A 14,931-nucleotide genomic window follows, 5' to 3' on the forward strand; every position below is an offset into this window, starting at 1 on the left:
TGTACTTTACGAATGAGCGCGTGTAAATCAAACTCGGTAACCGACAAGCGTCAGTACGTGGCGAGCGGCATTCGCAAATTAAACTGTACACATACAACAAGGCCAGTACAAACTCACAGCATATTCCATCGAATGTACTCTCTCTCTCTCCTCTCTCTATAAATTTAATTATTGTAATTAAAATATGGGATTATAGTAATTACATACTAAATTAATTAATTAATGACCAATAACCTTAATTTATCATGGGATCATAATACCAAAAAATAAAATATTATGATTCAATTTAGGAAGCTTCATGGGCATGGTTCTTGCCCACCATAAAACCAAAATTTCTAATTTGAAACTATCTTAATGAATTTAAATAGTAATAAAACTTTACTTTTAATTTAAAATAATAGTTAAATTGAAAATAATATTATTTAAAAAATTAAATATATTTCACTACAAATATTTTGAATTGAATAGTAGTTATAATTTTAAAAAAATACAAAATAAGAAATCAAATGGTATGATGACATTTAAGATAAGAGACAAAATTATATGACACATTCAATAATGCAAGAAAAATAGTTATTGAAGTTGGAGAGTCTTAAGTTATTATTTTTGGTCAAATCAATTAATAACATCCTTTTATTTCTTTTATTTTATTTGGTTTTTGAAGAAATTAATTAGTTAAGAAAACAGTTACTTATTCACCATATCTATCAAATATCATGCTTAGATTAAGATAATAATATTATTTACCCATTTGAAACATTTTATTTTCAATTTTATTTAATGAGACATAAATTTAGAAATTTGTGATTTTTCCAAATGGATTAATTTTGAAAAGTTATTAAAATGAAAATGGAAGTTAAAGAAGAAACATAATTTGAAGATAAATTTGAATATAAGATTAAGTTAAGAGGTAAATTTAGAATTTATTAAGAAAATAAAAATCAAGAAACGCTGTTTCTCTCTCTATATATATCCCAATTTTTGTCTATAATTATGGGTTCTTCTCAAAACTAAACTATTAATCTTGAATCGAAGAAAAAGGAGAAATAATTCAGTTATGATTATGAAAACAGAGGGCGGTGGCGGCGACGGCGATATGTGCAGGACAATCGAGATCGCAGTAATCGAGCCGCCGTCACCATCGACGATGAAGATGGTGACGGCTAATTCTTTCTCCGACGATCTCGACGCCGGAGAAGAACTGTTTATTCCTCCACTGAACTTTTCGATGGTGGATAACGGCATTTTCAGGTCTGGATTCCCGGAAACGGCTAATTTTAGCTTTTTGGAATCCATAGGGCTTCGGTCCATCATGTGAGTACTGTAAATTAAATTAATAATGTTCTAGAGAGAGAGAAGAGAGAGAAGGGATATTGAAAATTAGGGTTTATAAAATTATATTTATATATGCAGATATCTATGTCCAGAACCTTATCCAGATGCGAACATGGAGTTTGTGAAGGCTAATGGAATTCAATTGTTTCAATTTGGAATTGAAGGCTGTAAGGTACATATATTGTTTTAATTTTATTATAGTTTGGATTATATTATTGAGTTTTGGAATTTTGTTATTTAAGGTTGTCACAGAAAATTTATGATTTGCAAGAATTTCCAATAAGAAATTCATCTTAGAAAAAAAATTAACATTAAATTGGTTAAGGTAGTCCCAATTGTGGGATACTGATCTCATCTGTATGGTTTTGTTTTGATATGCTGTTTTAATGAACTGTTTTTTTTTATAAATATTTTATGATGGAAATATATAGTTTTGTGTAAATAATTTAAGGGTTATTAGTTTTTAATATTTAAAAAAAAAGGAATTTTGAAATTCTGGTTATGTTAGCAGCTGGTTTAGTTAAGTTGTTTTTTAACATTGGAACGTGGTTTTCAAATAAATCTAACATGTTTGGTCGGTTTTAAATGTTAAATGCATATATATGCTAACATAGCTCCAACATTTACAACCAATTTCAGCATGTTTTCTATGCGATTTTATAATTTTTCATTCTCGATCAATCTATAGAACAAATAATTAATAAGATTTTAGCATAAATATAAGCAATTAAGATGAGCTTAGAATGTTTGATTGAAGTTGAAGCCCAAAAGAGAAAAGCTTGGTAGATATTCTTCCCCTGCGTTTATGCGGTTTTCGCTTAGCAAAGGGGAAATAAATCAAAGAAACATGTGTTTTTGATGTTTTTTTAAGTAAATGGTTTCGTCAATGGTTAATCACGTTTTTTGGTCAATTAGACCGAAACGCCTTACCAGATTGGGTTAATTGGCCAAATTTATAAAAGAGTTCAGTAAATCTTCATTCCTAGTTGATGATTTAGTGGAAGGATCGATCAAATTTAAATAATTTGAAGCAAACAAGGCAATATGTAAGCAAAATATCATTTGTTATATAAGTTAGTGGAGGTAACAATTACTTTTTAATAGAAAAGTGTAAATAAAAGTACATAAAATAATAATTTGATAATTATGTTTTCTAAAAGTAGATGAATATTATGAATTGACCTGAAAAATATACACACAAAAGTTAGTGTTCATTAAATTTTAAGCATTGAATGACTTGTAATCTTTGAATTAGAAAATGATATTGAAAATGATTGATTTTTTATGCAGGAACCATTCGTAAATATCCCGGATAATACCATTCGTGAAGCACTGAAAGTATTACTTGGTAAATATTTTTTTACTGTTCGATATGATTCAGCCCGTTTTCATTCGAATTTTGTTAATTGCGACGTTAATAATACATATGTGAGTGTTTGTTGTTAATTTAGTTAACTCATGATCATAATTCTTGCTTGAACACTTGATCAGATGTCAATAATCATCCAGTTTTGATCCATTGCAAAAGGGGAAAGGTATAAAAGACTCATCTTTTTGTTACTCCCATGGTCATGTTATATGACATTGATGAATTGTTTTTTTATAATGGGCAATTGGCATCATTGTTGTTGTTTTTCAGCATAGAACTGGTTGTCTGGTGGGATGCTTGAGAAAATTGCAGCTATGGTGTTTATCTTCGATATTTGACGAATATCAGCGATTTGCAGCTGCGAAAGCTAGAGTTTCTGATCAGAGGTTCATGGAATTGTTTGATGTCTCAACTTTCAAACATCTTCCTTTGACATTTGCATGTTCTAACTCTAAGAGGTAAAAAAACATAGATGTTTTAATTTAAATTAAATTAAATTAAAAAAAACATTTTTAACATTAATCATGATTGAAGTTTAATTAATTTCAATCATCGTGATTGTATCAATCTCTTCATGTTGATACCAGGATTGGAGTTCGTCATCTCCATCCGCAACTGGATTCGTCTTGCCCGGAATTTCCAAAATAATTGTTTTATTTATTTGTTTATTTACAATAGAGGGTAATTTTGCAGTTAGAGTATGATCTTCTGAATTAGCTAGAAATATTGAAGTTACATGTAAACTAATAAATAACAATTTGATTGGAATTATTGATAGAATATTTATATATGTTTGAATAAAAGTTAGATAATGAACAAAGTATTAATGATTTTAATTAAATTGTTCTTTTTGAATTGAATCCATATGGTGCAGTGAAGATATATTGTTCTTTGAGGAAGTGATCATAGCATGAAGAAGAAGAGGAAGATCATTAATAATGCAAATCATGTTGTATTTTGTTTTTTTTCGACCCGAAGAGACTAGATCTCGACCTATCATGTAATAGTTTTTCGGTTTAATTAATTAACAATAACGCATTAATTTTGCTTATTAGATTTTGATCAATTGCACTTCTAGCTATTGATTTGTTTTCTTTTAAAAAAGGGTCAAACGATTGAGTCATGACCTCACTTAAGATGCAAAGTATTGACATTTGATCATACATTATTATTATTATTATTAAGTTTTGAAACATATTAATTAAAATACAAAATAATATCATTTGGGCTCTGTTTTCCTTTCATGGCAATAATTTTTCATGTAGTGCTTTTCAACATATGTTTGGTTAGCTAAAATTGAAAACAAAGCCCAAGATGAGGAGATCCAGCATAATTGAGTCATCATAATATTGAACTATTTTAAATAAGGTTGAATTTGAAAAAAATATAAAAAATTAATTTTAATATTATTTATTAATAACTTTTATAAAAAAAAATATTAATAATAAAAAAATAACAATTTCAAAATCACCGCACATCAAATTTTTCTAAATAATACATAAAATTATTTAAAAAAACTCTAAAAGCTTTAACACTAACTTCCATTTTTGTATCATTTATATTTTATAATATTAAACAAACATGTGCAATGGGTTGCTGTTAATATTTAAGTTTGATTTTTTTTTTAAAAAAAATCAATCATAATTAAATATTATTTCATTAAAATATATTTATTTTAAAAAATAAAAAATATTATCATTATATCTCAATACACAATAATATTTTTTATTAAAACAACTCACATCTTCAAAATCATAGCCGTTTAACATTTTTTTTAAATAAACTCAAGTTTATTTAAATAACCCATCCGAGCTCTTAGGGTTTCTTCGGATTCGAGTTTTTTTAAATAACATAAGTGTAAGCATTCAAATTTTACCTACTCAATTTATAAATTTTAAAATAATTATTTAAATAAATAAAAACAAAATAATTAAAACTGAAATCAAAACATTTATACATAATTAAATAATTCATTGGATTAATTATTATAATAATTTAATACTAATTAATTAAACATAATGGACAAGAAAAATAAATAAAATAATTTAGGATAAATTTTTTACTCATTTTATCCTAAATTAATTTTAAAAAATCAAGGAGAATTAAATAAATAATTTAGGATGAATAGGGTATTCATTTTATGCCAAATAAATTGTTTAATAAACCCAAAACAAATATAAAAAAATAAAATAATTGACAAAACAATCGTCACATTTATTAAAAATATTTTGTATATTTTAAAGGTTGAAAATATAAAAAATGAATTAAAAAAAATCAATTTCAAACAAACTCCAAGGTTAAAAAAGTGTCTGAATCTGTTTAGTCGAAATCTGAACAGATAAGTGCAGCAGATCTCACAGTCGCTGGATAAGCTCTGAAAACCCATCAAATGCTTAGAAGCCATCCGCGTAGCCCGCTACAACGGAAGAGTAGTGCTTCCGCGCAACACCTGACCAATAAACGGGCGCATCAACGCCATTAGCCAAAACTCGACAAAACGCCCGATCGCGAACAAAACATAGACGAAGCGTCCCGCATTCAATTTATCTCCCGAAACGATGTCGTTTACCTAATTTGTCTTCTTCCTCGCGACGACGAACCATATAAGATCAAGTTGCTATCTAAAGATGGAACTTTTTCATTTCACAACATTTTGAGAATTCTGCCTATATCGGCAACTGGCTAGAGAATAGCCAAAATGTCATCGATGACTATTTGACCAAATTCGATCTACTTGTTTCACAAACCGACTTTGGGAGGCTATAAATAGCATCCCTTGAGCAAATCGAAAAATATGGATCCACCTTTAAGCTCGAAGATAAATCCGCCATTGAGGAAGTTTATAGCTTTCTAAAATTTTGGAATTTTCTAAGACTATAAGGTGTTGATTCATGTATTCAGGAAACTTTTCTAAGGGTTAACGAGTGTTCTCCAACTCCAAATAAATTTCAATTAGATTGTAATTCAAATTACCAATTTAAATTGAAAATTTTATATTACAATTTTGCCAATTTTACATATTGCCTTATTGTATTGAAGCTTGTTTGAAGAAGCTTTTTTTAAAATAATTTTTTTTAAAGCGTTTAATATCTTTTTTTAATTTTTTTAATAACTGTCACAGTTCCTATCACATCTCACTAAAAATCAAATATTGATTGAAAATTATTATTATAATACTAAAACATAAATTTAAATATATATTTAAACTAAGTAAATAAAAAATACCTAATATAAACATAATAAGAAATGAACCAAAATAAAACAACTTATAAATAATAAATATCTAATATATATATATATATATATATATAAATATTTAAAATTTTCTTTTTAAAAATAAATAAAATTAAATCATAATAAAAACCTTTTATATATATATATATTATATATATATATATTATATATATATTTAAAATTATATATTAATAATATTTTAAAATATTAACATATTCTTATAATTTATTTTAAAATATATGATTTTTTAATTTAAATAATTTATTAATATTAAAAATTATATATTAATAAAAAATAATATATTCATATAATATTTTAAAATATAATATTTTTTAATTTAAATAATTTATAAATACTTAAAATTAAATTGATATATATATATATATATATATATATATATAACATTATATATATATATATATAATATTAATTATTAAATAATATTATAAATATAAACCATAAATAACCTAACTCAGCGTAAATTAGGTGAATCATATTGAATGTATTTACGAATAAGTTAAATTAAACTAATCCCACATAATATATTAAAAAATAATAATTCCACATCAATCAAACAAGCCCTAAAAATTAAGCATGGAAGATCATGATATGAAATATGAACTATTTTATATGTACCAAACTTTCATTTATTTTTTTTTCAATATATTCATCTTTCTATTCATTCTTTTTTAAATACTTAGATTCTCTCTAAATTAAGTAAAAATAAAAATAAATAATTCAAATAAATATATTATATAAAATGTATAAAAATAAAATAAAGTTATAAAAAATAAAATAAGAAATATAAAGATAAAATAAAGTTTTATTTGATTTTATTTTTTATATAATATATTTTATTTTAATTTATAATATTTATTTGAATTATTTTATTTAATATTTTTAATTTTAATTATACATATTATATTTATAAAATTAAATAAAGTTAAAATATGTTAATACTTATTTAATATATTTTATTTTAATATCTATATAATATATTTTGTTTGATTTTAATATATAATATTTTATTTTATTTTAATTATTTAATAAAGTATTCTTAATTTTAATATATGAAAATAAAGAAATTATTGATTAAATTTTTTAAAAATTATTAATATATAATACATATTTATATATTTATTATTAAAATTATAACTTATTTTAATATTTTAATTATTAATTTAATTAATTTGATTATTGATTAGAGAAATAAAAACATGTTGGGTTATGTGAAAACAAAACGCTTAAATAGAAAATAATAATAATAATGAAAAAAACTGATTGAGTTATAATTGAGTTATAATTGATTTTCTTTTCATTCAAATCATAATGACAATTTGTACTTGAGCGCATGCATCATGATATATGTTAGCCTGTTATGTTGCCAATTCAAACATAGCAGATTTCATATTTGAAAATAATAATAAAAATCAAATTATGAATTTAAAACAGAAACAAAATTGAATTATTTAAAAATATTTTGATTAACTACTTAAAAACACCATTATGTATTTAATATTTAAATATATAAAAAATTAAATTAAAATAATTAATATTTTAACTAATAAATTAAATATTTAATTAATAATTAAATAATTAAAAAATATAATATTAATTAAGAAAATTAGTTGTATATCTGGAATTTACTTATATACAATCAATATTATATTTTTTATATGAAATTTGTCAATTTATCATATTTGTTTATATCGACAATAGTTTCAAATTATTGAGTCCAATTTTCATATGGACACATAATAGATTTTGTGTGTAATATTTTCCCTCCAATTGTCCGACAAAAGAAACACATCATGCGTTTCTGTCCTCCCTCCTACGACCATATATATTATTCATTTCACAATTTTGGTTATTTTTAAAAAATGTACCATAAACTATATTTTTTTAATAACTTTTGATTTCAAATGGACCAAAAGAAGATATGATGGGTTGAAGGCTGATTTCAAATCAATTACCAGTCAACAAAGTCTGAACTATCAAGTTTTGATCTTAAAGCATGAATGCAATGTTTACACTCCATAGGTATTTAAGTGCTTTGAATAACAATGGTTTATGTCGCATTATTGTGGTGTAGAAATGTTAGAGGATGTCGACACACATAGAAAATATAAAGTAACCCCCACACTAGGAGATACTCTCATACAATTACAATTCATAAGATTGATAATAATATCGAGTGTAGCTGCTGTAAATTTGAATTTGGCGGGATTATGTGTGCTCACATTCTAAAAATTTTCACGACGATTGACATGTTAAAGATTCCTCCTGCGTTGATATTAAAGAGGTGGACAAGAACAACAAAAGATGGATATTTTGGAACTGATCCACTGGTGGACAACAATAATGTTGATCCGAGTGAGCTTCAAAACATAAGATACAGAGATTTGTGTGGCTTGTCCATGCATTTATTTACAAAGGAAGCAGAAAGAGATGACATGTATAGGCATGTGAAAGAAATTATGCTTAGCTAGTGTAAGTTTGTGGATAAAAAATTACAAGAGGATATAAATACGCAAACTCCACCAGTTGTATCATGTTCTGCTGAGGGTGCCCATGTTCGAGCGAAATGAATCAAAACTAAGAAGAAAACAAAGTCTGGTAAGAGAAGGAAAGGTGGACTAGAGAAGAATTCAAGAAAAAGAAAATCAACAAAAAAAATAAGCGAATCACCAATAAATCTGGTATGAATTTGCTGGCTTAACTACTTTAATAATAATTGGGTTATTACTCTTCATTTATTAACAACCTTTAAATTGTTATACCGTTCCAACCATCAAATGCAATGCCAACAACAACAACTACTCAATTCTCAACTCCTCAACAATGGGACGAAAGTTTTAGCATGGACGTCGATACTCCGTTCACTGTTCTTTTGTCATCTCAACTATCGAATTCAGTTTCATGTGAAAGCTGAAATGTATTTGTATGTAAATTTGATTTCAAACCATGAAAAAGGTAGAATGTATGCATGGGGGTTTATGTAAAAAATTACAAAATGAATGAAAACCTATTGATCAGTTCATGTCTACCAGAAATCAATCATTAATTTTTACATCTACGTTTTCCTATGTAAAGCCATAAACACTCTTAACGAAAAATAGAGATAATGTATGGAGCGAAATATTCTTCATCCAGGCGCAATGTAAAAATTATGGAAAGACAGTTTTCAGTGAAGCATGCTTCGCTTCTATATCGAGCGAAACATTCTTCGTCCAGGCGCAATGTAAAAATTATGGAAAGACAGTTTTCAGTGAAGCATGCTTCGCTTTTGTATCAAGAGAAACATTCTTCGTCTAGGCGCAATGTAAAAATTATGGAAAAACAGTTTTTAGTGAAGCATGTTTCGCTTATGTATCGAGCAAAATATTCTTCGTCCAGGCGCAATGTAAAAAGGAAGTTAGAGATACGGTATGGAATGAAGATTCTTTCGTTTCAATTATTTTTGTTATACCTACATGTTCATGTAACACCTCCAACACATTCTTGTGAAGACATTTTAACATGAATGTTATAGTCTTGAAAACAAATTAATTAACAAAAAAAATTTCATTTAAAACAATCTGTATACATTTTCATTAATGTAAAAATGTCAAGTAAAGTTATTCGAAAATTTTAATTTCACAATCTGTATACATTTTCAAATTCATCCACCGAGCCATTTATTGTAGTCCTCGTAGACCTTGTTCCTTATTTTGTTGAGATCCGACCCAATGATACGCCAACTATATATCATCCTCAAGGTCTTTATTTGTGTGCGCACTGTTTCTTTAACGCCGAAGCCACTTCTCCAACCCTTGATTTTACCTTCATAAGACTCCATGTGTCTCATGCAATAAATCCCGCAATCATTGAAATTCTTGGCATCCTGCCATGACAATTTCAAACATTTCATTTCCAAATTGCCATACTTTATACCAAGAATGGGTTCTATGTCGTTCATATATTGTTTAATGTAGCCATCCTGGTACATAATAAAAAACATGATGTAAATGTAAATAAGACCAAAAATTAATTGCGATTGAACATGTTGAAAAATGAATTTTAGTGTATTACCAAAATTAGGACATTCTTATACGTTCTCTCGAAGGGCGATTGTATAAGTAACTCCCTGTTGTCTATTACTTGAATTTCCTTTTCTATGAAGTTATATCAAACCAAGTAAAAATGAGAGTCATCAATGATTGGAAAAAACATATGCAAATACAATTAAAGCAAATAAGATTGCATAGAGGTGTACATGCTATTAAATGATATCATAACGAGAGATTTACTTACAAGGTCCACATTCAAGAGGTCTAGTTTCAAAACGTTGAAATGCCGAGATTCACGACAGAACCTCAAATCGAATTGCTCTTTCGAATTAATACCATCTGTAGAAAAAGCATGTTTGCAACATAGTCTTTATTATAACACTAATAATATAATTGATAAACAATAGTGTTAGTACAACTTACGGTGATCACGGTTGTGAAGAAAATCTTATTGTGTGTAAGTTTTAAATTTCTCCTACAAATGTTGTTCAACATATACGACCAAATATCAACAATCATACTATCTACCCAGTGTTGATCAGCCATTGAAAGCATGTCCGCGTGCATCAGGTGGAGAGTGAGTTTATCAGTAAAAAATAACATATCACTACATAAGACCAGAAAACATGTTTCAGAATGAGGTACAAAGTACATTTTTTTTCAGAATAAGTAAGAATGTAAAGGAAACATTAATAAGGGGGTTTGAACCGGTCGATTAACCGGTTAAATGATTCTGGTTAAGTCTGGTTTATCTCTTACTTTACAAATCGATTAACCGACCAATATTGGTGTCAGTTTCACCGGTTTTTGTTACACTAGTTCTGATCATTTAACCGGTTTAGCCGTGAACCGATAATTCAATTTTTTAAATTCAATATTAAACTTATTAAATTGTTTTTTTAATACTTGTTTGTACCGTACTTTTATGTTATTCACCATTTTTTATCTATATTATATTATTATTATAATAATATTTCATAAATATATTTAGAAATATATTATAATATATTAATAATATAATATATTTCAAAAATATCCATTTTTAATTTAATATCCATATAAATTATATTTTTTTAAACAATTCTATACATTTATATTTTAGGATTTTTGGATGTAAGTGTTTTATTCATAACCATGGTAAAAATCATTTGACTGCTTTTGATGCTGGTATTATGTTAGGCAATTCTTCAGTTAGAAAAGCTTATAGAGTGTTTAATAAACAAACTCTAACTGTTGAAGAATCTACTCATATCGTCTTTGATTAATCTGTTGAAAGCAATTCTAACGAAGTCATTGAAGTTACTAACAAGTTGGAAGTTTCGGTCAACAGAAACAGTGATGATGAAGTTCTGGTCAACAGAAACAGTGATGATGAAGTTCTGGTCAACAGAAACAGAATGTCTAGTCAGACGACTGATCCGGTCGATATTCAACCAGACGGCCATACTATATGTCAACAGACGGCTGACACTCCAGATGTCGCGAAGCCGTCTGACCAGACATCTGATCCTTTGGGACTGACATTCCAATGGAACAAAAATCATCCACCCGAATTAATAATTGGTAATCCTAATGTTCCTCTTAGGACCAAACACCAATTAATGGATGAATTTGCAAACTCTACTTTTATTTCTCAAATTGAGCCTAAGAAAATCGATGAAGCATTGCTTGATTTAGATTGGATCAATGTTATGCAAGAGGAGTTGAATCAATTTGAAAGAAATAAAGTGTGGCATCTAATTCCAAGACCGGCTGATCAATCATTCATTGTAACTAGATGTGTGTTTAGAAAATAAGCTCAGTGAAGATGACTTAGTTGTGAGAAACAAACCTAGATTGGTAGCTCAAGGCTATAGACAGTAGGAAGGAATTGACTTTGAGGAGTCATTCACCCATGTTGCTTCACTTGAAGCTATTCGAATCTTCCTAGCTTATGTAGCTTTTAAAAAGTTTAAAGTTTATCAAATGGATGTTAAAAGTTCGTTTTTAAATGGTTTATTAAATGAAGATGTGTATGTTGAATAGTCATCTGGCTTTCGAAATCAGTCTCGTCTAATCATGTTTTAAAACTAGACAAAGCTTTATATGGTCTTAAGCAAGCTTCTAGAGTTTGGTATGACACTTTAACTAAGTTCTTATTTGATCATGATTTTATTATTGGCACAGTAGATAAAACATTGTTTAAATTTGTTAAAGATTCACATATATTACTTGTTCAAATTTATGTGGATGACATCATATTTGGGTCAAATAACCCCGAATTATGTGAGAAATTCTCTAAGTTGATGCAGGATAAATTTGAGATGAGCATGATGGGTGAGATGACATTCTTCCTAGGTCTTCAAGTTTATCAGTTTGAAGATGACATCTTCATTAATAAAGCGAAGTACAACAGGGAGCTGCTGAAGAAGTTCGGCATGGAGAGCTGCTCAGCTGCCCCAACGCCCATGAACTCATCCAGCAAGCTGGATAAGGATGAATTTGGCCATTATGTAAACATAACTTCTTATTGAGGAATCATAGGATCTCTACTTTATCTAACAGCCAGCTGGCCAAACATCTTGTTTGTTGTCGACGTCTGTGGAAGATTCTAGGCTAACCCTAAACAATCTAATGATATTGCTACTAAGCGTATCTTAAAATATTTAAAGAGAACTCAAAATGTGGGAATGTGGTATTCGAAGGATTCCAGTTTCAATTTAGTTAGTTATTCTGATGCAGACTATGCAGGTTGCAAGATCGATCGGAGGAGCACCAGTGAAACTTGTTAGTTCCTTGGTGATCTTCTGATCTCTTGGTTTAGCAAGAAGCAGACGTCTATCGCCACGTCTATAACAATAATAGAATATATTGTCGCGGGCAGCTGCTGTGCTCAATTGTTGTGGGTCCAACAACAATTGAGAAACTTTGGCATCCAGGCAGACGAGTCTCCTATTTTCTGCGACAACACATGTGCTATCGCGATCACATACAACCCGGTGTTGCACCATCGGACTAATCATATCGAGATACGTCATAACTTCATCTGGGATCATGTTTCTCAAGAGCATATTCGGCTTAAATATGTTGAACAGATCAGCAAGTGGCAAACATTTTCACGAAGCCACTCCTCGAGACTAGGTTTTCTTACTTTAGAAATATTTTGGGTCTAATTTAAATTTTCATAAATTTAGGGGGAATCTATCGATTTGTTGATAAGCCAAACACGTTAAGACGGATGTCTTAAATTGTGCTGAAAATACCAGTTGTCTAAAGACGGGCTGTGCTTAAGTAGCTTACATTTAAGCATATTTAGACGCTAAGATGTTAGGCAGACGTCTGTTAACACAGATGTTGTTATAAGTTAGTAGACGCCTTCAGAATAGACGTCTCGCTAACCTTAAATGTAAGATATGCGGACAACACAGTTAGACGTCTGTCTAGAGAATATATCTCAGACGTTTGTCTAGAGAATATATCTTAGACGTTTGTCTAAAGTATATCTCAGATAACTCGTCTTATGTCGAGTGGGACAACTATCTTAATCTTATCTATACGATATCTTTTCATTTTCTCTTAAAAAGTGAAATGTCACATTTCAAAATATTGGAGGGAAAATATTTATTTAATCTTATCTTATAAATACCTTCAATAATGAATAACATGAAGACACGTGTCTATCAGGTCATTAAAATGAGACTAACACACCTGATGGTTCATTACCACACGCATTACCATTAATGATGTCTTTTATTTATATTCAATGACGTCTTTTACTAATGATATAAAAAAAATCTTTTAGTTTAAATAATGACTGTTTACTGATGACTCTTGACATGTGTTGGTTAAAGTCTATAAAAGGGTTCCTTGCACGCCTATGACGTCTCACATTCTATTTAAGATTTTCAGAAACCATAAACCCTAAGTCGCTTATTTCTCTCAGCCTTCTATCTAAAAAAATGTCTTCTTCATCGTTTATTCTCTAAACCTTAAGATGACTAAGATTATCTCTTACACTCAAAACACAATGCATATCGATTTTGCATCGATGTACGATTTAGGGTTGCCGGTGATGGTGGCAATGTTCAAAACCCTGAAGGTATCAGCCTTAAGAAATTTATAAGCGGCCCTTTCATTCTTCATAGAACTGGAGGTTCGTGAGTTTTTTGCATCGGCGAAGCAGGTCGGTGACTCTATTTCAGCAACGGTGAAGGGCTCTAATATTTCTATCTCCGAAGAACTTTTTGCTCAGATCTTTGAACTTCAGACGGAAGGCCACACCTCTTTTGATGAGATTACAGTCGAGGACATCTCAGATATACAAGTAGTCTTTTCAGACGTTGATGGTCTCGTCGCAATCAACGGGAAGAATTATCTCAAATTTGTGTACTGTCTTCTTAACGATATCATTTCCAAGTCTCTTCAAGGGAAAACAGGGTCGTTCAATGCCTACACCCATGAGAGATTCGAGATCATGGTGGCTATATCGAAGGGGATGGCTATCAACTAGTCATCTGTCATATTTTCAACTTTTTTCCTAATAGTGTCTGTGCCAAGTAAGTAGAGTGTGAGCTTCTCAGTCCAACTCATCAGAGTTTTTGAACATCTGAAGGTGCCCTTGGTCAAAGACGCCAACATTAACATTAGCAGGATCATGACCAGAACTATATTGTCAAAATGAAGGTGGTCACAGAAACCAAATCCGCCTCATCAGTCCAATAGACGAGTGATCATTCAACCACTCTATTCAAGCGTCCTACAACCTCTACTCGTTCAACTCTAGAGAAGAGAAGAAGGTTGAGGATGTAGGAATCAACCGCTAGTTCAACCAGCTAGAAGAGGGCTTTGGTTGGAGAAACCCCGGTGGTTGCCTCCGTTTCAAAGAAGGCTAGATTAGAGTAAACTCATGTCGCTGTCGTTCCTTTATTTGAAGCCCCTCTTTCTCTTCCAACCGAAGTGCTGATT

General features: G+C 29.2%; 1 protein-coding gene across 2 annotated transcripts; it reads left to right on the top strand.

The window, feature by feature from the left end:
• The first annotated feature begins 1,019 nt into the window (after positions 1-1,019).
• Positions 1,020-3,770, top strand: LOC124945933 (probable tyrosine-protein phosphatase DSP4). 2 transcript variants are annotated; one of them, XM_047486462.1, is made up of 6 exons: positions 1,020-1,314; positions 1,414-1,507; positions 2,626-2,683; positions 2,827-2,870; positions 2,975-3,162; positions 3,292-3,627. In XM_047486462.1, exons 1-6 carry the CDS (start codon positions 1,058-1,060, stop codon positions 3,350-3,352), a joined length of 702 nt encoding a protein of 233 aa, XP_047342418.1. In that variant the 5' UTR covers positions 1,020-1,057; the 3' UTR covers positions 3,353-3,627. The 2 variants fall into 2 exon arrangements, with proteins under 2 accessions (XP_047342418.1, XP_047342419.1); XM_047486463.1 differs by having other exon boundaries at positions 1,025-1,314; positions 3,579-3,770.
• The last annotated feature ends 11,161 nt before the right edge of the window (positions 3,771-14,931 follow it).

Source organism: Impatiens glandulifera, chromosome 7 (genome assembly GCF_907164915.1).
Source record: "Impatiens glandulifera chromosome 7, dImpGla2.1, whole genome shotgun sequence".
Taxonomy (NCBI): Eukaryota; Viridiplantae; Streptophyta; class Magnoliopsida; order Ericales; family Balsaminaceae; genus Impatiens; species Impatiens glandulifera.